Raw genomic sequence first — 15,998 nt, forward strand, 5'->3', positions numbered from 1 at the left:
TCTGGACAGGTACCTTATTGTGATTTCTAGTTTGTGGGCATTGTTAGTTTTCCTGTAAGAACAGTTTGAATTAGGTTTCGATTCTCGAATTGCAACATTTTGGGGGCACGCTCCATTGATTCTGCAACCCCAAAGTTCTAATCACCCCCCCCCCCCCTTCCTTGAAAAATCCTGGATCAGCCTCTGTGATCCGTTCATGTAGTTTACTTATCTCGAGATGTTTTCTTACGTATGTGTCCAGCTCAACAGTTTTGTAGGCACCGGTCCCATATTCATCTTGAGAAGAGTTCTTACCAATCCAGAAATGGACATCGAAATGTATTATCTGCAAAGTCAGACGGCGACAATAAACACAACAGAATACCGGTGTTTAGAGTAAAACATCACGCACAATTTGATTTGATTTGATTTGGTTCTCGGTATTTGTATTTTTTTTCTGTCGTTTTACTTTCAGATTAATGCTCTGGTACCATATATTAAAGCGTTTATATGAACATCTATTTATTGTACATAAGCCTAATTTAAATTGTAGATGTCACAAGACAACCAAAACGTAATTTCACATAAAGTAACTCAAACGCAGGATAATTAATTAAGAAAACAACTTTTGCGCAACACATGGAACATCCCAGTCGATGAAGGATAGACTAGAACTAAAGGCCGTTCGGCAGGTAAACTGAGCTCAAAGTAAGGTTTGAATTGTGCGTTTAGCGATAATAAGGGACGCACCATCAATATTTTTAGGGGAAGGGGGTGAGCAATTTTCAGGGATGTTAGGCTGAGTATGAGTCTTTTTGGTGGGCAATAACTTGCGCAAGATCATTTTTCAATTAACAAGAGCTGGATAGTAGAAAGCTCTCGCTCCACTTTTACCCCACGGCTCCCCGTGCACGACATTTTTTCAGCAGTTTTTGCTGTTAGGAATTTTTTTTGGAAATTGCCGCTCTCCCCCTCCAAAATATTGTGGCTTATCCCTAATGAGTATATATACAAACGTTTGAATTTGGATCCTTTTCCCCGTGAAGAATAATGTATGTGTCACCATTGTAAAATCTTCCATAGCTTTCCTTTGGCCAGTCTTTTACCTGCAATTACCAAAATAAGAACAAAAAATAACAAATCTGTCAGAAATTCCAAGGATCGAGTGTTCTTTGAAAGATAATCAGATAGCTTTAGAACAAGTAACACTGAATGTGATAACGAGTGCAGAGTGCAGGTTCGACCCAGTGTAATTTTGGCGGGAAATAAGTGGTACCGGTCGTTAGCGGTATCTTGACATGACATTTGGCAGCGCGCGTCAGATTTGGCGGGAAGAGCCAGCCAGGAGTGACCGTGACGTGGTTACCTTGGATCACTAGAGATGTTTTCCATTCCAACAAAAATTCTGCTTTGAATTTTCGGAAATTTCCAGCAGCGGATGAAATAGCATTTTCTGGAATTTTCGGAAAAAATGACAACCTCGTGAGGTATACCCAATTTTCCAAAATTTGTTACCGAGAATTTCTGTTCCAATGGCCTTTGCGTTCAGAATTTTCGCAATTCTCGGTTGAATGGTTAGCATTGCGTAAATCAATTTTCGGAAAATTTCCCAGTTAATTTCCGTACCATTAGGCCGCATTTTCAAAGTTCCTGAATTTTGGGTTGAATGGAAAACGCCTCATTCATTGGGGGCTTGGCTGAACACTTAACGCCCGGAAAAAGGAACTGATAGTCTTGAGCACACGATATTAGGTTCTTATGATTAAAAATTCTGCTTCAATATTTACACTAACGTGCCTCGTTTATGAGTCATTGCTTAAAAGCTTTTTTAAAATATCCTTCGGCTCCGGTATATTTCACTTCAAGCTCTCGCGGCTGTTGTGTTTATTTCTTATCTTACACACTTAGTTTAGTAATTTTTGGTGCGCGCTGTCCTTTGATTTGTTATCAAGTCTTTGTATGAAAACTCAAATATAGAGTTTCAATCTTATCTAATTCTTTTCCGCCATTATGTCTATCTGTTATGTAGAATCGTATAATTTCAGTTGTTTTGCCAATTCAAAAAAATCTCAAAGTCAACTCCAGGTTTCTCTTGTTTGTTTTGGAACTATTGTTTTCAAGCTCTGCATTATGACTATATTGTTCTGGAATTTCTCTTGTTTTGCGTCACTATTGAATTTTACAGATTTTTACGCCTAGGATTAGCCAGATGTCATCTTTTATCGCGACAGTTTAAATTTTGGGCGTTCAATAGGACAATTATTCTAACTTCTGCGCCAAGTTAGAATAATTACATAGAAATCTTACATTTATCCCTTGTCCTCGATGTGATTTTTGTTTTTATTTCCCTGATCCTCGCCGCCAAATTAGAATTTAAGAAACGTTTCAAGTCGTATTAGCACTTCAAATATGATACTAGTTGTCGAACTTGGTAGACAAGGTTGCCAAGCAACGACTCTTCTGAACAGGGCAAGCTCATGCAAACAACATTCTGACCAAATAAGGTATTTGTTTCTTCCACTTTAAAATAGTTGTCTAAAAACTGTCAAAAAGAAAATTATCTTTGTTTGTTTGCAACCGATAACAAAGCTATGGGAAGTCACTTCGAACGTAGGAAATGTCTTCATCTTTTGCCTTTTATGGTACAAAATACAGCTTTGTTGGAGACTTCGAATAAATATTAATGAATCTACTGTCGAAACAGGAGTGATTTCTTGCATAAAGTTTCAAAATTACAAAGTTTAGTTTCTTTCGTAAACTAAGGGTAGATTTCCAAACGCGCTTACATCCATTTTATGGCCATCAGATAATTCATCTGAAAACAAAATAACTTTGCATTCTAAACCTGCTACCAGGTGTTACAAAATATGTTAAACAAAAATGAAAACGTGCCTCAAAGTTTTCGATCCTCCAAATTCTTGTTCCTATCAAGTCCTCGCAGCCTTGCCAGGCCCGCTCTGATTTTGCCGCAACTTTCTTCATCTGGAAAACAATTGAAGAAAGAAATCAAATGAGATCTGGCGATATGCTAAGAAGATTCCACGAAAACTTTCAAACTTTGATATCCTTTGTACCGCCTTACTTGTCTGTCTTCTTTGCTGTTAATCCTTGCAACATTGGAGTCTTTCCAATCGTATTCTTTGGCTTTCACCAGACCAGACATGATGATAAATGTAAGGCGCTGTAGATCTGCACGGAAGGAAGGTTTATAACTACACCTTCTAAATGTGATATGGCAACTTAGAGATTAGTGAACCACCCGCTGTGAGTTAAGCTGTGATTGGTGGTTCTGATGGACCTGCATCTTAACCTTAGTTAACGCATGTTGTCGATTTTCGATTAGATTCTCTAATTTCCATAATGTTGTGTTTTCGGAATTTTTAATGAATACATCTGGTCTCCGAAGGCTTTGTACAACTGTCTCAATTCCGCGCGAAAAATCTAGACCCTCGTTAATATTGGCCGACGCCATTCTCGAAAAATAAAGAACTTCTAAGGCTTAAAATAGAAACGTAGAAGTTTACAGTCTATATGGCAATTTATGAGAACACATTTTACTCCACCGAGGAGAGTCAGCAGCGATCCTAACCTCGTTAAAACCAGACCAATAGTATTTTTTCGCTTCATGTTGTTTTGATTCTGAGAATGGAAAATCAAACAAGACAATCAAATTATTTCACAAGGCCTCTGCGAGGTTAAACGTTTCGATATAACTGTATATTGTTTGTATATTATAATAAATTGCATCAGTTCCCGTGCATAGGACGCCGGAGAAATTTTAAAACATAGATTACATTCTGAAAACGCATCAAATGTTTTCCGTCCACACTACGCCGAAGAAATTTAAAAACGCAACAATCACCGGTTATTTTGGATTTGTGTTTGAGGAAAGCTCTCCCAGGGAAATCGTGATGTAATCGTTGTCGAAAAGCTTCGTTTTCAAAATGTTTTCAGTTCACACGTAAACGCAGAGCCGGCTTTTTCACATTCCTCCGGTTTGAAGAGCGCTTTCGAAAAGCTTTTCGTGACGGATTAGTGTGGACGGTAGGCCTAACCGTAGAAATGAAGCTTCGTTTTCAAAATGTTTTCAGTTCACACGTAAACGCAGAGCCGGCTTTTTCACATTCCTCCGGTTTGAAGAGCGCTTTCGAAAAGCTTTTCGTGACGGATTAGTGTGGACGGTAGGCCTAACCGTAGAAATGAAGCTGCGTTTTCAAATTTCTCCGGTGTATTGTGGACGCTGCTTCAGTCTTGGTTGAGCTAAATAGTTCCAGCTATTTGTTGTCTTTAATTCAACTGTCAAAAAAAGACATTGATCGCAATATAGATAATATATATTCGAACCGTACGACTTGTATAAAAATCTGCATTTGATCAAGACGACAAAAGGACGCCGAAATGTCAAGAACTGGCGCTTGTATTTCTTTTAAAATATTGATTAACCTTTTTTTACAGGTGAATAGCCTTGCAATAAAGCTGTCGTCTCAATTTTATACTTTTGGTAAATGAAGACTAAAATATCAACAATTCTGTGATATTTTGTTTCTCGGTAGGAAACAGAATTGTGAGCTATACACGGGATAATTCTGTGCAACTCTGAAACTGAAAAAACATAACTTGAAACTAACTGGCCAAATAATTACAACATTTACCTCGCCTAAATAATAAAACAATTTTGCCTTGGTTTATTGGAACTGTATTTTTTTACTTCACATTCTTCCGAGACTAATTTGAAACTGATGCTTGCTGAAAATTTGCGATTGTGATGCAAATCTGACTTTGAAAAACAAGCGCTACATGTACCCTCGTGACGTCTGTGTTTATTCTTCTTAAATTCGGGGATTGAAAAAAAAAAAGATAAAAATAAAAATATAAAGTTATTGGTAAGGTTGGTCAGCGGACGTTACATTACTGTGATAAACAAATTATAACGGGGTAGGCTGAATAAACCATTTTGCAGGTATCTGCTCAGTGACCTGGCCTTTGGATAGCAGCGAGGCTGGAGGTGACCCTGTTTTGATAAAGACCTCACTGCTTTTGTTGTCTCAATCAAGTTGTTCTAATGTTAACTAGGTTCATTTACATGAGGAAAGCAGGGAGGTTTGTATCAAAACAAGGTCAACTCCAGCCTCGCTGCCATGCAAAGGCCAGGTCACTGGCAGACAACTGTGAAGTGGTCTATTCCTGAATAAGTAGGGTGCGCTGCATTGTTGGTGGCTCGCAGCACTTTCCAAGATGGTTCAGTGCTTCGTCTTTGATAGATCAAAACTGTCACTCCTTTTCAGCTGATACCACAGCCGAATAACATCAAACAAACGCTCAATCATTGGATGACCAATCAACAACTTCTAGTAATTTTTCCCATATAAAATGGACCGGGGTGCTCGTCGGAAACTTTGAAAAGAACCCCTAGGGTTGAAATGTTTTTCACCCCTAAGAGGTACCAATTCTAAGACAACACATTATCTCCTGTCATTTTTTTTCGGCTCAATATCCTAAGAGGTTCTGCAAAAACTTCCGCTACGGACCCATTGAGGCTGAACACCCTGAGACGTACCAAACCCGCGTTTTAAACCCCTGAAAGGTACGACAAGCACCCCCGGCTTTGCATTTATAATTGCTCAAAAATGATCAAAAATCGAAAAAGGGTTAACTTTTACAGTGAATAACACGCATTCTTTTAAAGGAAAGTGCAAGCATTTAGTGCAAACATGAATTTTCATTTCAGGCTATGTATTTGTTTAAATTTGTTTCCCTTTTTTTCAATGTTTGGTCCTTCCAAATAAACAGTTGCAACAATTGTTTGTTGAGCTTGTTAAAAACTGGACGAAAGGTTTGAAATTCTATAAATCCATTTTCCCCTCGGAATGTTACTCCACTCCGTCCAATTATTATTGCTAACACGAAACAAGCTTAAAGGTCATGACCAAAAGAACAATAGTCTTGATATTTCAACAAATTATTCCAACTGGTACTATAAAAAATACATAGATTTATCATCGAGGAGAATTTGTACGTTGACAAATGGTTGGGGATCAAAGAAGTTCCAGACTTTATGTTTTTCAGCCACACTTGAACTGTTGTGCTCAGCCGCTTTCTGCCATTATGTTTATGACTGAGTCTTGTACAATGCATAATACATAAATTCTTGCGTTTAAATTCTTTTATTATCCTCACTAGTTTTCAATTGTATTTTAATCTAACTTTGCACAATATTGTAACATTTGGTCTATTATTGCTACAATACAATCAAATGCACACCTGAAACCGACAGGACTACAGTATATAAGTGAATGCGACATGAACCTCGACCATTTTGTTGTAAACTAACTACTGTTTCGGTGAATTGTCTCAAAGCTGCCTCTAATGACTCAATTGAAACTGAAAAAAAAAAAAGAAACAAAAGAAATACACAGTTAGGGCATTGTATTTCGGCCAAGTATTCCATAACAGTTCTGCCTATATAACTGTTTTAGTGGAATTTGAGACACGAAGAAGGTGAGATTGTAGGCTCCTTACCAAACCTTTTCAAAATATTTAGAGAGGAAACCACATCAGCCTTAGCTGGCTTTCACGCGGTTTCTCTATACAGGTTGAATTGGCTTCGGATTTTCAAGTGAACAATGCGTTTTAAGTACGCGTTGACCCATTGTAAAAGGCGAGGAAAAAAAGGCGGGAAAAATCCGCGACGAAGATGGTCGAGGAACCCCCGGAAGGGACCACTCTCGCTCTTTGAGCGTGGCGCGGATCCATTTTCAGCCCTAAAAGGCACCAATTTTAAATAAAACGGTACTCATTTTGGATTTAAATACCCTAAGCCGCGCTAAAACACGGAGTCTAACCCCTAAAATGCGCCCTCTCATCTTCATGTGCGAGACCCCACAGGGGGAAAAGTAACGAGTTAGCTTACCTATGAGTTTATTGCGGAATTTAGTTGAGTAGATAGCTGGTCTTCTTTGACTACAGTGATGGCGATGGTGGGATGTTGGTCCAACTCTGGACACTGCTTGAGATAATGCTGTAAAATATTAAAACAATTCGGTGGTCACGAACTTAAGTGACTGACAGCTAAATTCTCTTAACTTTCTCATCAAACTTTCAAGTCAACTCAGATAAGACTCCATTTGAAAACGTCAATGTGTTCGTACAAAAAGGGTGGTCGTCGAGGCTCGGGGAGGTCGCTATACAATGACCAATTTACGATCAGCACAAACTTTGCATTGTACAGCCAAAAGCCAGGAAACACGACAACATGCTGATGTACTGGGACAGCAAACGTATATCAAGACTTAATCATTCGGTGATTGCGTGGTACTTGTTAGTTTGAAAAAAAATGGGGAATTAAAAAAAATGTTCAAATGTTGTTGTTTATAGTGGTCAATGCGCTTAGCTACACTTAGCTAGTTCACAGGCGTGCCACTTTAACTGAAGAGGCAAATACATCATAACAGGCCTAAAAATCCCAACTGGTGGGAAAAGAACCAGTTGGCTATTTACAAGCATGACCGAGGAGGTGAACTGGGGTCTACCGAGCAACAACTCAGCTAAGTGGTCAGAGCGGGACTTGAACCTGCTACCTACGGATTTCAAGTCCGGCGCCCTAACCACTCGGCCACGCTACCTCGATAAGTTGTACAGTACTCTTATAAAGTGCCAAGATCCCTACAGAAATAACTCAGGATGCATAAACTCACGTGTCCATAGATCAGACCGCTTTTTTTGTCGCCACTCCAGTCATCACCAATCCTGATAAACAAATGATCCTCTGCATCCCTCCTCCCAAACCGCACGTCAACAATATTCACTAGCAATGAAATATGATTTGTCATCAAAAATTGGATCATTGGATAATACAATTCAAGAGTTTTCATTGGCTTAGCCATCATGGTATATGAGCCATTACACCATGCTCTACAAATATGGTAAGCGTACGCGTTAATTTTTGGGTGTTTTCATTTTTATTTTAGTTTAGTTTAGTTTTCTTTATTTTGGGGGCGTTTATAATGAAACAATCATTCCGACGTAATTTAAACGTAATTTAGCATCTCAACAGAAAATGGCAAAATTGAATGATTGCAGACCTTCTGAAGATTTCATTTTACTGCTACAAACATCAGCTCCTTCTGCCACTGGTATGAATTCCAATTCCAACGGAGGATCCGATTTTCTGAAGGTATGAACAGATATTTAAACAATTTAAATACAACTTAGGAAGGTGGAAATTGCCTCCAGTGAGCAAAATTTAAATTTTTGCGGAATCGGTGTCCAAAAACAAGGGTTTCTATAACGGTAATAGGGGTCTAATAGGTGTCTATCTATCTATGAATGGTTGAAAATCTTTTCTTCAGTTTTTAAGGTAGCAGGCATTATTCTTTCAGGTAATTACCTTAAGCACATGATACTTACTGTACAATTACATTTGCATCAAAAAGTAATCGTGAAGGGAAAAATAACGTAACATGTGAAGCACTTACACGCTAACTTTAAACATCATCTTCTTTTGTCCCAGAAATACAAAAGACTACAAGAAAATATCAGTTTATTTATTAGTTTATGTACTGACTGGTCTGTCCTCAGCCTTAATTCCAACCCTGGACAACAGTTTTAAGAAGGAGAAGAGCGAGAGAGCGAGAGTAACGAAGCGTGCGAGAACGAGCGAGAAGCGCGAAAGCTACCGTGCGAGGAGCGCGAAGGCGACTGTCAGGCTTTCGCGCCAGGTTCAATCACCCGCAGTTTTATTTTGCTCGCACCCTGAACGATGTTAGACAAAACAGCAGATCTCTGAAGACTATAGAAAAACACTTATTTACTTATTTACTGAGAAAACACTTATTTACAGTTCCCTTCTTAAGTGATCTAGTTGTGAGCCATATAAGGTTCGTCTTTGGCTTTGTATAGGAAACAAAACGAAGCAAACCAAGATGCAATTCGATGACTTATATGACATAAGTCGTCGGTACGTGTGCAAAATCAGTTACCTCTTGTCTTGAGGGTTTACGCTTCTTAGCAACATTCGGGAACGCATCGTACATAGAATCATGTTTTGTTTTTTCGCCTTCATCTAAACAAAACAAAAACATTGTTTGAGGCTTTCGCTTTGAATAGGAAGTCAAAATTCAACATGTGAAATTTAAAAGGCACTGATGTGGTTGTTTTAAGTTTGGTGTTAAATTCTTTGTTTATTATTTTCGTCTGACGTGCTGTTTCTAATTTGTTTATGTCGAAATTAGTTTCTTGTTATGGTTCACCTGTATGTATGTGGTTCCATTGCGAGCTTCCAATTGGCTCTGCAAAGTTTCTTTTGGGATTTCGTTCCTTATTTATTCGTTAATACATATTTTATATTCATTTAGCTATTTATTTGCTACCTCTTCTTTAAACATGTATGAAGGAATATATTTATAAAAAAAACATATAAATATATCAAAAGGAATAAATGACTGTTTTTATATGGAAAAGAAAAAATGATTGAATAAAAGGTTCCTTGCCGAAAATCTCTTCGCCGTGAGCTGTCGAACTTCTCCTAAATGATCATTCACATTTTATCGGTCATTTCGTTCTCAAAAAACACAGTTTGAAATCTCTCTTCCGCGGAAAAACGTGCGAAACGTAAATAAATATATTTCCAGAGTTAATGTCATCAAATAAGCATGCGTAGCTGAAGAGCGGAACAATTCTTTCTTGGTCCGTCGCTGAAACGAAGCACTAACGTGCGACTTGGCTCCAGCTACGCAGGTTAATGCTATCAAAGTCAAACGTAAGAGCGCTTTAAAACTAGGCACTAAATAACTCAGCAATCTGGTGTAATTCAGTGCAAATTTAACGTTTGGTTTGATCGTCGGAAATTCAGTAACTTGACTTACCGACAACTCTCACGGCAATGCCTGTCTCTTTTCGATCCACCTTCATTGAAAAAACCAAAGTTAAGACAAGTTTGTTAAAGGTAAATCTTTCTTTAAAAACATAGACAATACTTTTAAAATGATTTTCCTCGCTCTATTACATAGAAAATTTGCAAATCTGCTGTGTTTTGAGATGATAAAATCTGCGAGGAAGGTTGTTTTGTTCCAGGAAATCATGCCACTGAGTTCTGCGTGCTCGAGACTTGTAAAAGCCCAATATGGGCAATGAAATGACGAGAAAAATAAGAAGTTATTACCTTCATTTGTGAGACATAATTATTGACTTTGCATCTTAAGCCTTTCTCTGATGGATCTTTATCAGTGAGCATACCAAACCACTGGAAGAAAATAAGATAGACAGTAATGAGGGTAAGATTGCCGCGGAAAGACTAGTGACAATACTTGAAAAATTCACTGAGCTCGAGATTTCTATGAGGTGGTAGTTGATGAGGCCGAAGAATTAATCAACCATTACCTCATAGAAATCGATAGAAAACACAGTGGAACCTCGACATAACGAAAGGACAAGGTACTGGGAAAATATGTTCGCTATAACGAGATTTCGTTGTATCGAGGTTCTTTTTCATTCCTGGGGCGAGGAATATCGTTCGTTGTTCCGGGGACCTCGTTGTAAAGAGGTTCGTTAAATCGAGGTTCCACTGTAACTTAATTGTTCGACTGGAATTCTAAAAAACATATTCATTCAAATGATGACAACGCGGATTTTCATTTTGTAAACAGGACAGTGTCGAGCGTTTCCTTCGTTGATTTAGACGAATAAACGATGGAATTCACGGCCGTTGCAATAACAATGGCGTCATACATGTTCAAAACTTAAGTGGAATCACGAACAAAGTGAGAGGTTTCGATGTAAAACATGAAAAATATACGGAGTACATTAGAAAGCACCCAAATAATATAGGTCGACTTCCTTTTTAAGTAACATGGGGAATTTGTTGGGGAATTAGAAAGAAAATCGACTTGAAATTGGACGAGAGGTTGACTGCGGAAAACATCCCTTAATCAAACGTGCTTGGAGCCTACGAGTACAACAGTGATTACTTAAAGGTCGTAACCGATAATTTGCAACCCTCCGGCTTCCGTTTATTGGAAAGGTCGGGACACATGATTTTCTTACAGTTTCAAAGAAACGTTGCCCTTGCGTTACAGGTTCTGTCATGTTTACAGTCTGATACACTCTCAGAGACCACAGTTTTCAGCCAATTGACGCATGAAAACTCACCCACGGCTACTGCATTATTTCAAATCTACGCGAACAACACGAAACGTAGAACTGGGTCAACGGAACACACCCAGGGCAGAGCGCTAACGTTATAAAAAACGCTTGGACTAATTTTATAAGATGTTAATACCTGGAAAATCTTCGTTCCTCTGTCAAGTATAAAAGCATCATTTGAGACCAATGCTCCTCTCTTCAGTGCGGTTTCTCGCACGCAAATTTTCTGACACAAAATAAACAAAACATTCTTGTACTATACGAAGCTTATATAAAGGTAAGGGAAAGATGGTACTTTTCTCTATAGCACCCCTGTCCTTTTCATACGGGGGTCCCCTCGTCCGGACCCGGGGATTTCATGGAGCTCGGATGTGCTTATTTCACTTACCCCGCCAGCTGTTGGTCTTGACACACGGAGAAGTCTCTCCTTGTAGGTAGAGGACAAGTCACAATCGACCATCTCGTCTGATCTATCAAAAAATTTGTTTGATTTACCTTTATGACAAGACCACAAGTGCACAACATTTATTCAGAGCTCCTTCTGCTAATTAACAACCGTCACTGTCTGTTGTTTTGTACTTTATTCTTTTTACAATAATACAATAACTTTATTTATATAGCGAGTATTTCTCTTTATTTGTACTAGGTTGTACAAGGGTTACAAGCGAAAAGTTACTATAATGCTAGTTTTACAATTTTACATAAAAAAGGGAAAAAAAATGAAAAGGACGGACACACACACACACAAAAAGAAAAACAAAATGGAGGCAAAGAGGCCTATGAAATTGATCTCTACATACATAATCACAAAAAGACTAAATTAACTGAAGCAGGGTAGAAATTTGGCACTGTTGAGACTGATTTCCGGAAAATTTAACAATTCAATAAAGCAAATAAATATTTTGCTACTGGTGGGGCGGAAACTCAACAACGATATTTTATAAGAGCAATAGATAGTTAAGAACCAGAAGGTGGTGTCAAGACTTACTTTCCTTTTAACACAGTAAAGGCCTCAAAATAATTCATAAAACGCTTCGATTCGTAGTCCTGTACCTCTCGGTGAACAAGGGCTTTGCCGTCCATCTGACACACAAAAAAGTACGAAATAAAAAGCAAGTTGTAACCTGTCTCATTTTATGAATGAGAAACACATCTAAGTATGATTTCAGCTGGGTTTTTATATTTGTTTTTGCAGAAATGGTCTGGTAACAAGCCCATATGGAATGGGTACATTTTATCGTTACTGTATGGCGTGACATACAGATTATGTGTTATAAAACATGACAATGAGGATTTTAATGTCGCTGAGCTGAGCGCCTTTTACACATAATGCCTATTAATTTTTAATGAAACTTGTCTCGAAAAATAATTGTTAGATTCTGAGACAGGCCCCGTGTTACCAAGGATACAAGAATGCAACTGGCTCGCGCGGAACCTGTTTGCATTTGCAAAGTGATGATAAAAGTCTTAAACATTACTGTTAGTTCCACAAGCTTTGTTACACCACTTTTTAAAATTTTGTTGCAGGAAATAACATTCTGGAACCTTATAAAATGAAATTGCTTCTCCATGACAAAATATATAGAATGGAAATGCTCAAACTCGTCTCGTGTGACATTAAAGCGACAAGTGAAGAAAACAAAAGAGAATGTAGGTCTGTAGAGGACCTTGTGCAAATTTTGTTTAAAATGCTGTTAGAATTTTAGACATACTTAAAGTTTGCATATAGTTGTATAGGCAGAAATAATTATATTTTAGTCCGCATTTTTAAAATATTAATGGAATTTTAGATATGTGTATATACCGTAAGAAGTGATAGGTAACTTTTTAACTTAACGTAACTAAATTTATTAGTAATTTTATTGGGAGTGTACCCGATTAGTCGGCCTCCCGGCTGAGTGGAAGTTTTAGACACTTAAATAAAGTTTATCGATTGATCGATTGATTGATTGCTTACCGCATCGTCCAAAGCGATGGCATTGTATAAACCTCTTTTGTACAACTTAGAAGAGGCTTGCTTTCCTACCCAGCAGTGAATATCGTAAGCGGTCTGAAACAAAGAAAATATTCCCGGGTCGATCAAATCTTTATCTTGATCTAAGCTAGAGCGTACAGATTAAGCACAGAGTATAAACAAAGAGAATTACAAGCATGGTGTGAAAAGAGGAAAAACTAGGCTAACTACATGAAAACACACAACCAGACACGAAAACTAACTAGTGTAGTATAAAGTATAAAGTGACTGGTTGGCTTGAGATTGTGGTGAGTGATTACAGATTTTAACTGCTACAGAGACTGGTCAATAAAGTAAAGATTAAGCACGATGTCACACGGCACGTAAAAAGCCTCGACACGAAATAAAAGTGCGAGTGGTGTTTCTTCTGTGGCTGTTCCTGCATGGAAAAAGCGTAAGGTGAGGTTTTTTCGTTCCGTGACTCGCTTTCGGGCCAAATCGCGCGATTTCAACTGCTTGCTTTCTTCAAGAAGGAGGTATTTAAAGCCTCTGATGATTTTAAAACAGTCTTGGAAGCTCAAAACGATGTCATTAAAATATCTTAATTTCCTGAGGCTTTCTCTCTGAAGGTGAAAGTAGTCCGCTTACTTGACTACCTTTCTTTTGCTGGAGAAGGACGAAAGAAATCCGCCCACTACAACTCGTAACTATCGCAATTTACGGGTGAAAAGCCAAGAGAAAGAGACCAGAGACTGGACTGAAAAGCAAGCTTAATACGTTAGAGTTAATTTCTGTTCCATCAACATGGCAGCTGTAACTTAACCAAGCATGTACACAAAATTTAAATTAATATTCAACGTACTCTTTTAATCACTAGTTCTAATTTGCTTCTCTTTTTTTCTTGTTTTGCTAGCTTTTAAAACCAGTTTCGAACTTTGGCTTCACAGGGTTTTCCCAAATTACTTTCACCCAACCATTTTTCGGTTTGAATTTCCCAATTTCCCAGTTCTCTAGTTCTTTCTTCTGACTATAGTTGTTTTGTTGTTGGTTCATCTAGTGTATTGTATTGAGTTCTGTCTTACCGTTGCTGATGTTTTAAGATAGGTACAGTTTAGCACTACATACACTTCCTCGCTGAAAAACTTCCCTTCCTTAGCTAAGCACCACTCTTCGACCTAAAATTAACACAAAAATCACATTAGAAATGAAATTTTTCGAAACTTGTCTTCACTGCACACGCAACAAAAAGTCACAAACACGGGAATCTCGCGCGATCCACGCGTTTCAAGGACGGTTTTTTTGAATATTTATGACTTGGTGGTTTTCGCTTTATTTGCATTTGACCGACATAGTAAACAGATCAAGTTCAAAGGCTATTGCAAGTTGTATCAATTTTCTCGAGACGCTGCTATGACATTTAAGTGCTACCGGGGAATTGTGAATTGAATTTTAAGAAATTAAAGTTTCTCGTTTCATGTAGATCTCTAGACTGGAAAGAATATCAACTTTTCGGATCAGCTTTTCACAATGTCCCTATGCACCCCGCAGAGGGCAAAATTGTTTATTTTTTCCTGTTCAAAATTCGTTGAAATCTTGCCTTATTTGGAAAAGAAGTAATGTCTACTCTGTGCTATTCAGGTTGTTATAAAACCAAAACATTCTTCAACAAAACTTTGAAATACACGGTTTGATATTAAGTCAAAGTTTTAAAGTAAGAAAGCGTTACAAAAAATACACGATACAATGTGTCGATAATATTCTAAGTTATTTCTAACGGCAAATGTTTTTCTGTTCGATATAAAAGTTGTCAAATAATTCCACAACTTGAAATGAGAATTTGGAACGAAACAACTAAATAAAAGCCGAGCAAAAATCCGAAGGATGGTTAAGAAAAATGAAGTTGCAAGCCAAACTAAATGTAAAAAACTTTTTTTGCTATATAAAATACCGCGAAATTATCGCTCAAAAGTGCGAAAGGGTATATTCCGCAAGTGCTGGGCGATTCTTTAATTAAAGTTTTCAGGGTGAATCATCTTGGAAAAATCCCGCAGGTTTAGTTTAATTTCAGGAGTTACTGGCAGCCGTTAAACTATTAGTTACTCAAGATATTTAGGAGATTACAGGCACGCAAAGTCTTGTGTCAAAACACACCGCAAAAGTTCCAATAACAAAGTCCTTACATCATCTTCTGTGATTCTCCACGCTTGTATTCCTTCACTGTTAAAACTTCCTTTCCAGTCCTAAAAATAAATAAAATAAAAGCCACGTCAATTAGAAGAAGACAAGTAATTTATCTGTATCCATTACACAAATTTCAGCTCGGACTTAGCACAGGCAAAGTTAATCAAAGTAAAGAGATAAAAACTCTTTCGCATTACCTTGACGGGTTCATCTCCACCCGAGCCGTAAAGCTTAATGTCTGCGTCTTTCCACAAGTTGTACTCCATCGCCAACATGAAGCGAACTCTACTCTATTTTCTCCGTTTTAGTCTGGGTACAGACAAGTTTTTGCCCCTCTGCAAGTTCCAGTCCATTGAACAGACTCGCTATAAAAGTTTCATTGTCAACACGATTTTCTTCGCCGATCTAACTGGTCCGCGTTTTTAGACAAGCCTTTATTCTAGAGATATCAAACAGTCACTTTTGTTAACGGCTAATGTAACAACGTTTCTGATTCGCTCGTGTGAAACACTCCTTTAGGGTGTTCACAGTAGGTCGTTAGCTTCCTCTGAATTATGTATAGCTCACTCAAAATTACCAGAACTCAGCTTGAATTAGTTTAAAGCAAACAATCCCATCTCAGTTACTAATGAAGAAATATTATTACGAAGAGCGTACGATCCGTTTCGCAATTTTCTCCACCTTGAGCCTCATAAATAATTTCTATTGCATTTGTCTTCACTGTAAATGAAAGTTTACAGTGTAA

At 37.9% G+C, this 15,998-nt stretch overlaps 2 protein-coding genes across 4 annotated transcripts in view; both read right to left on the reverse strand.

The window, feature by feature from the left end:
• Window positions 1–3,949, reverse strand: part of LOC145490026 (gelsolin-like protein 2) — a 17,273-nt gene extending 13,324 nt beyond the window's left edge. For both annotated transcript variants that reach the window (XM_081469116.1, XM_081469115.1), the window contains exons 1-4: window positions 3,062–3,949; window positions 2,872–2,961; window positions 996–1,085; window positions 230–325 (exon numbers count right to left, since the gene is read on the reverse strand). In XM_081469116.1, the coding sequence (XP_081325242.1) occupies window positions 230–325; window positions 996–1,085; window positions 2,872–2,961; window positions 3,062–3,142 (357 nt within the window). In that variant the 5' untranslated portion in view covers window positions 3,143–3,949. The remainder of the gene's footprint in view (window positions 1–229; window positions 326–995; window positions 1,086–2,871; window positions 2,962–3,061) is intronic.
• Window positions 3,950–4,660: 711 nt separating this feature from the next.
• LOC145491526 (gelsolin-like protein 1) lies at window positions 4,661–15,528 on the reverse strand. 2 transcript variants are annotated; one of them, XM_081470772.1, is made up of 15 exons: window positions 15,451–15,528; window positions 15,253–15,312; window positions 14,155–14,247; window positions 13,076–13,168; window positions 12,107–12,201; window positions 11,507–11,588; window positions 11,255–11,344; window positions 10,139–10,219; window positions 9,843–9,882; window positions 8,958–9,040; window positions 8,454–8,500; window positions 8,061–8,146; window positions 7,674–7,783; window positions 6,890–6,997; window positions 4,661–6,360 (listed from the first exon to the last, which is right to left on the reverse strand). In XM_081470772.1, exons 1-14 carry the CDS (start codon window positions 15,526–15,528, stop codon window positions 6,890–6,892), a joined length of 1,146 nt encoding a protein of 381 aa, XP_081326898.1. In that variant the 3' UTR covers window positions 4,661–6,360. The 2 variants fall into 2 exon arrangements, with proteins under 2 accessions (XP_081326898.1, XP_081326897.1); XM_081470771.1 differs by having other exon boundaries at window positions 4,661–6,997.
• Between the last annotated feature and the right edge of the window lie 470 nt (window positions 15,529–15,998).

This window comes from Orbicella franksi, chromosome 6, assembly GCF_964199315.1.
Source record: "Orbicella franksi chromosome 6, jaOrbFran1.1, whole genome shotgun sequence".
Taxonomy (NCBI): domain Eukaryota; kingdom Metazoa; phylum Cnidaria; class Anthozoa; order Scleractinia; family Merulinidae; genus Orbicella; species Orbicella franksi.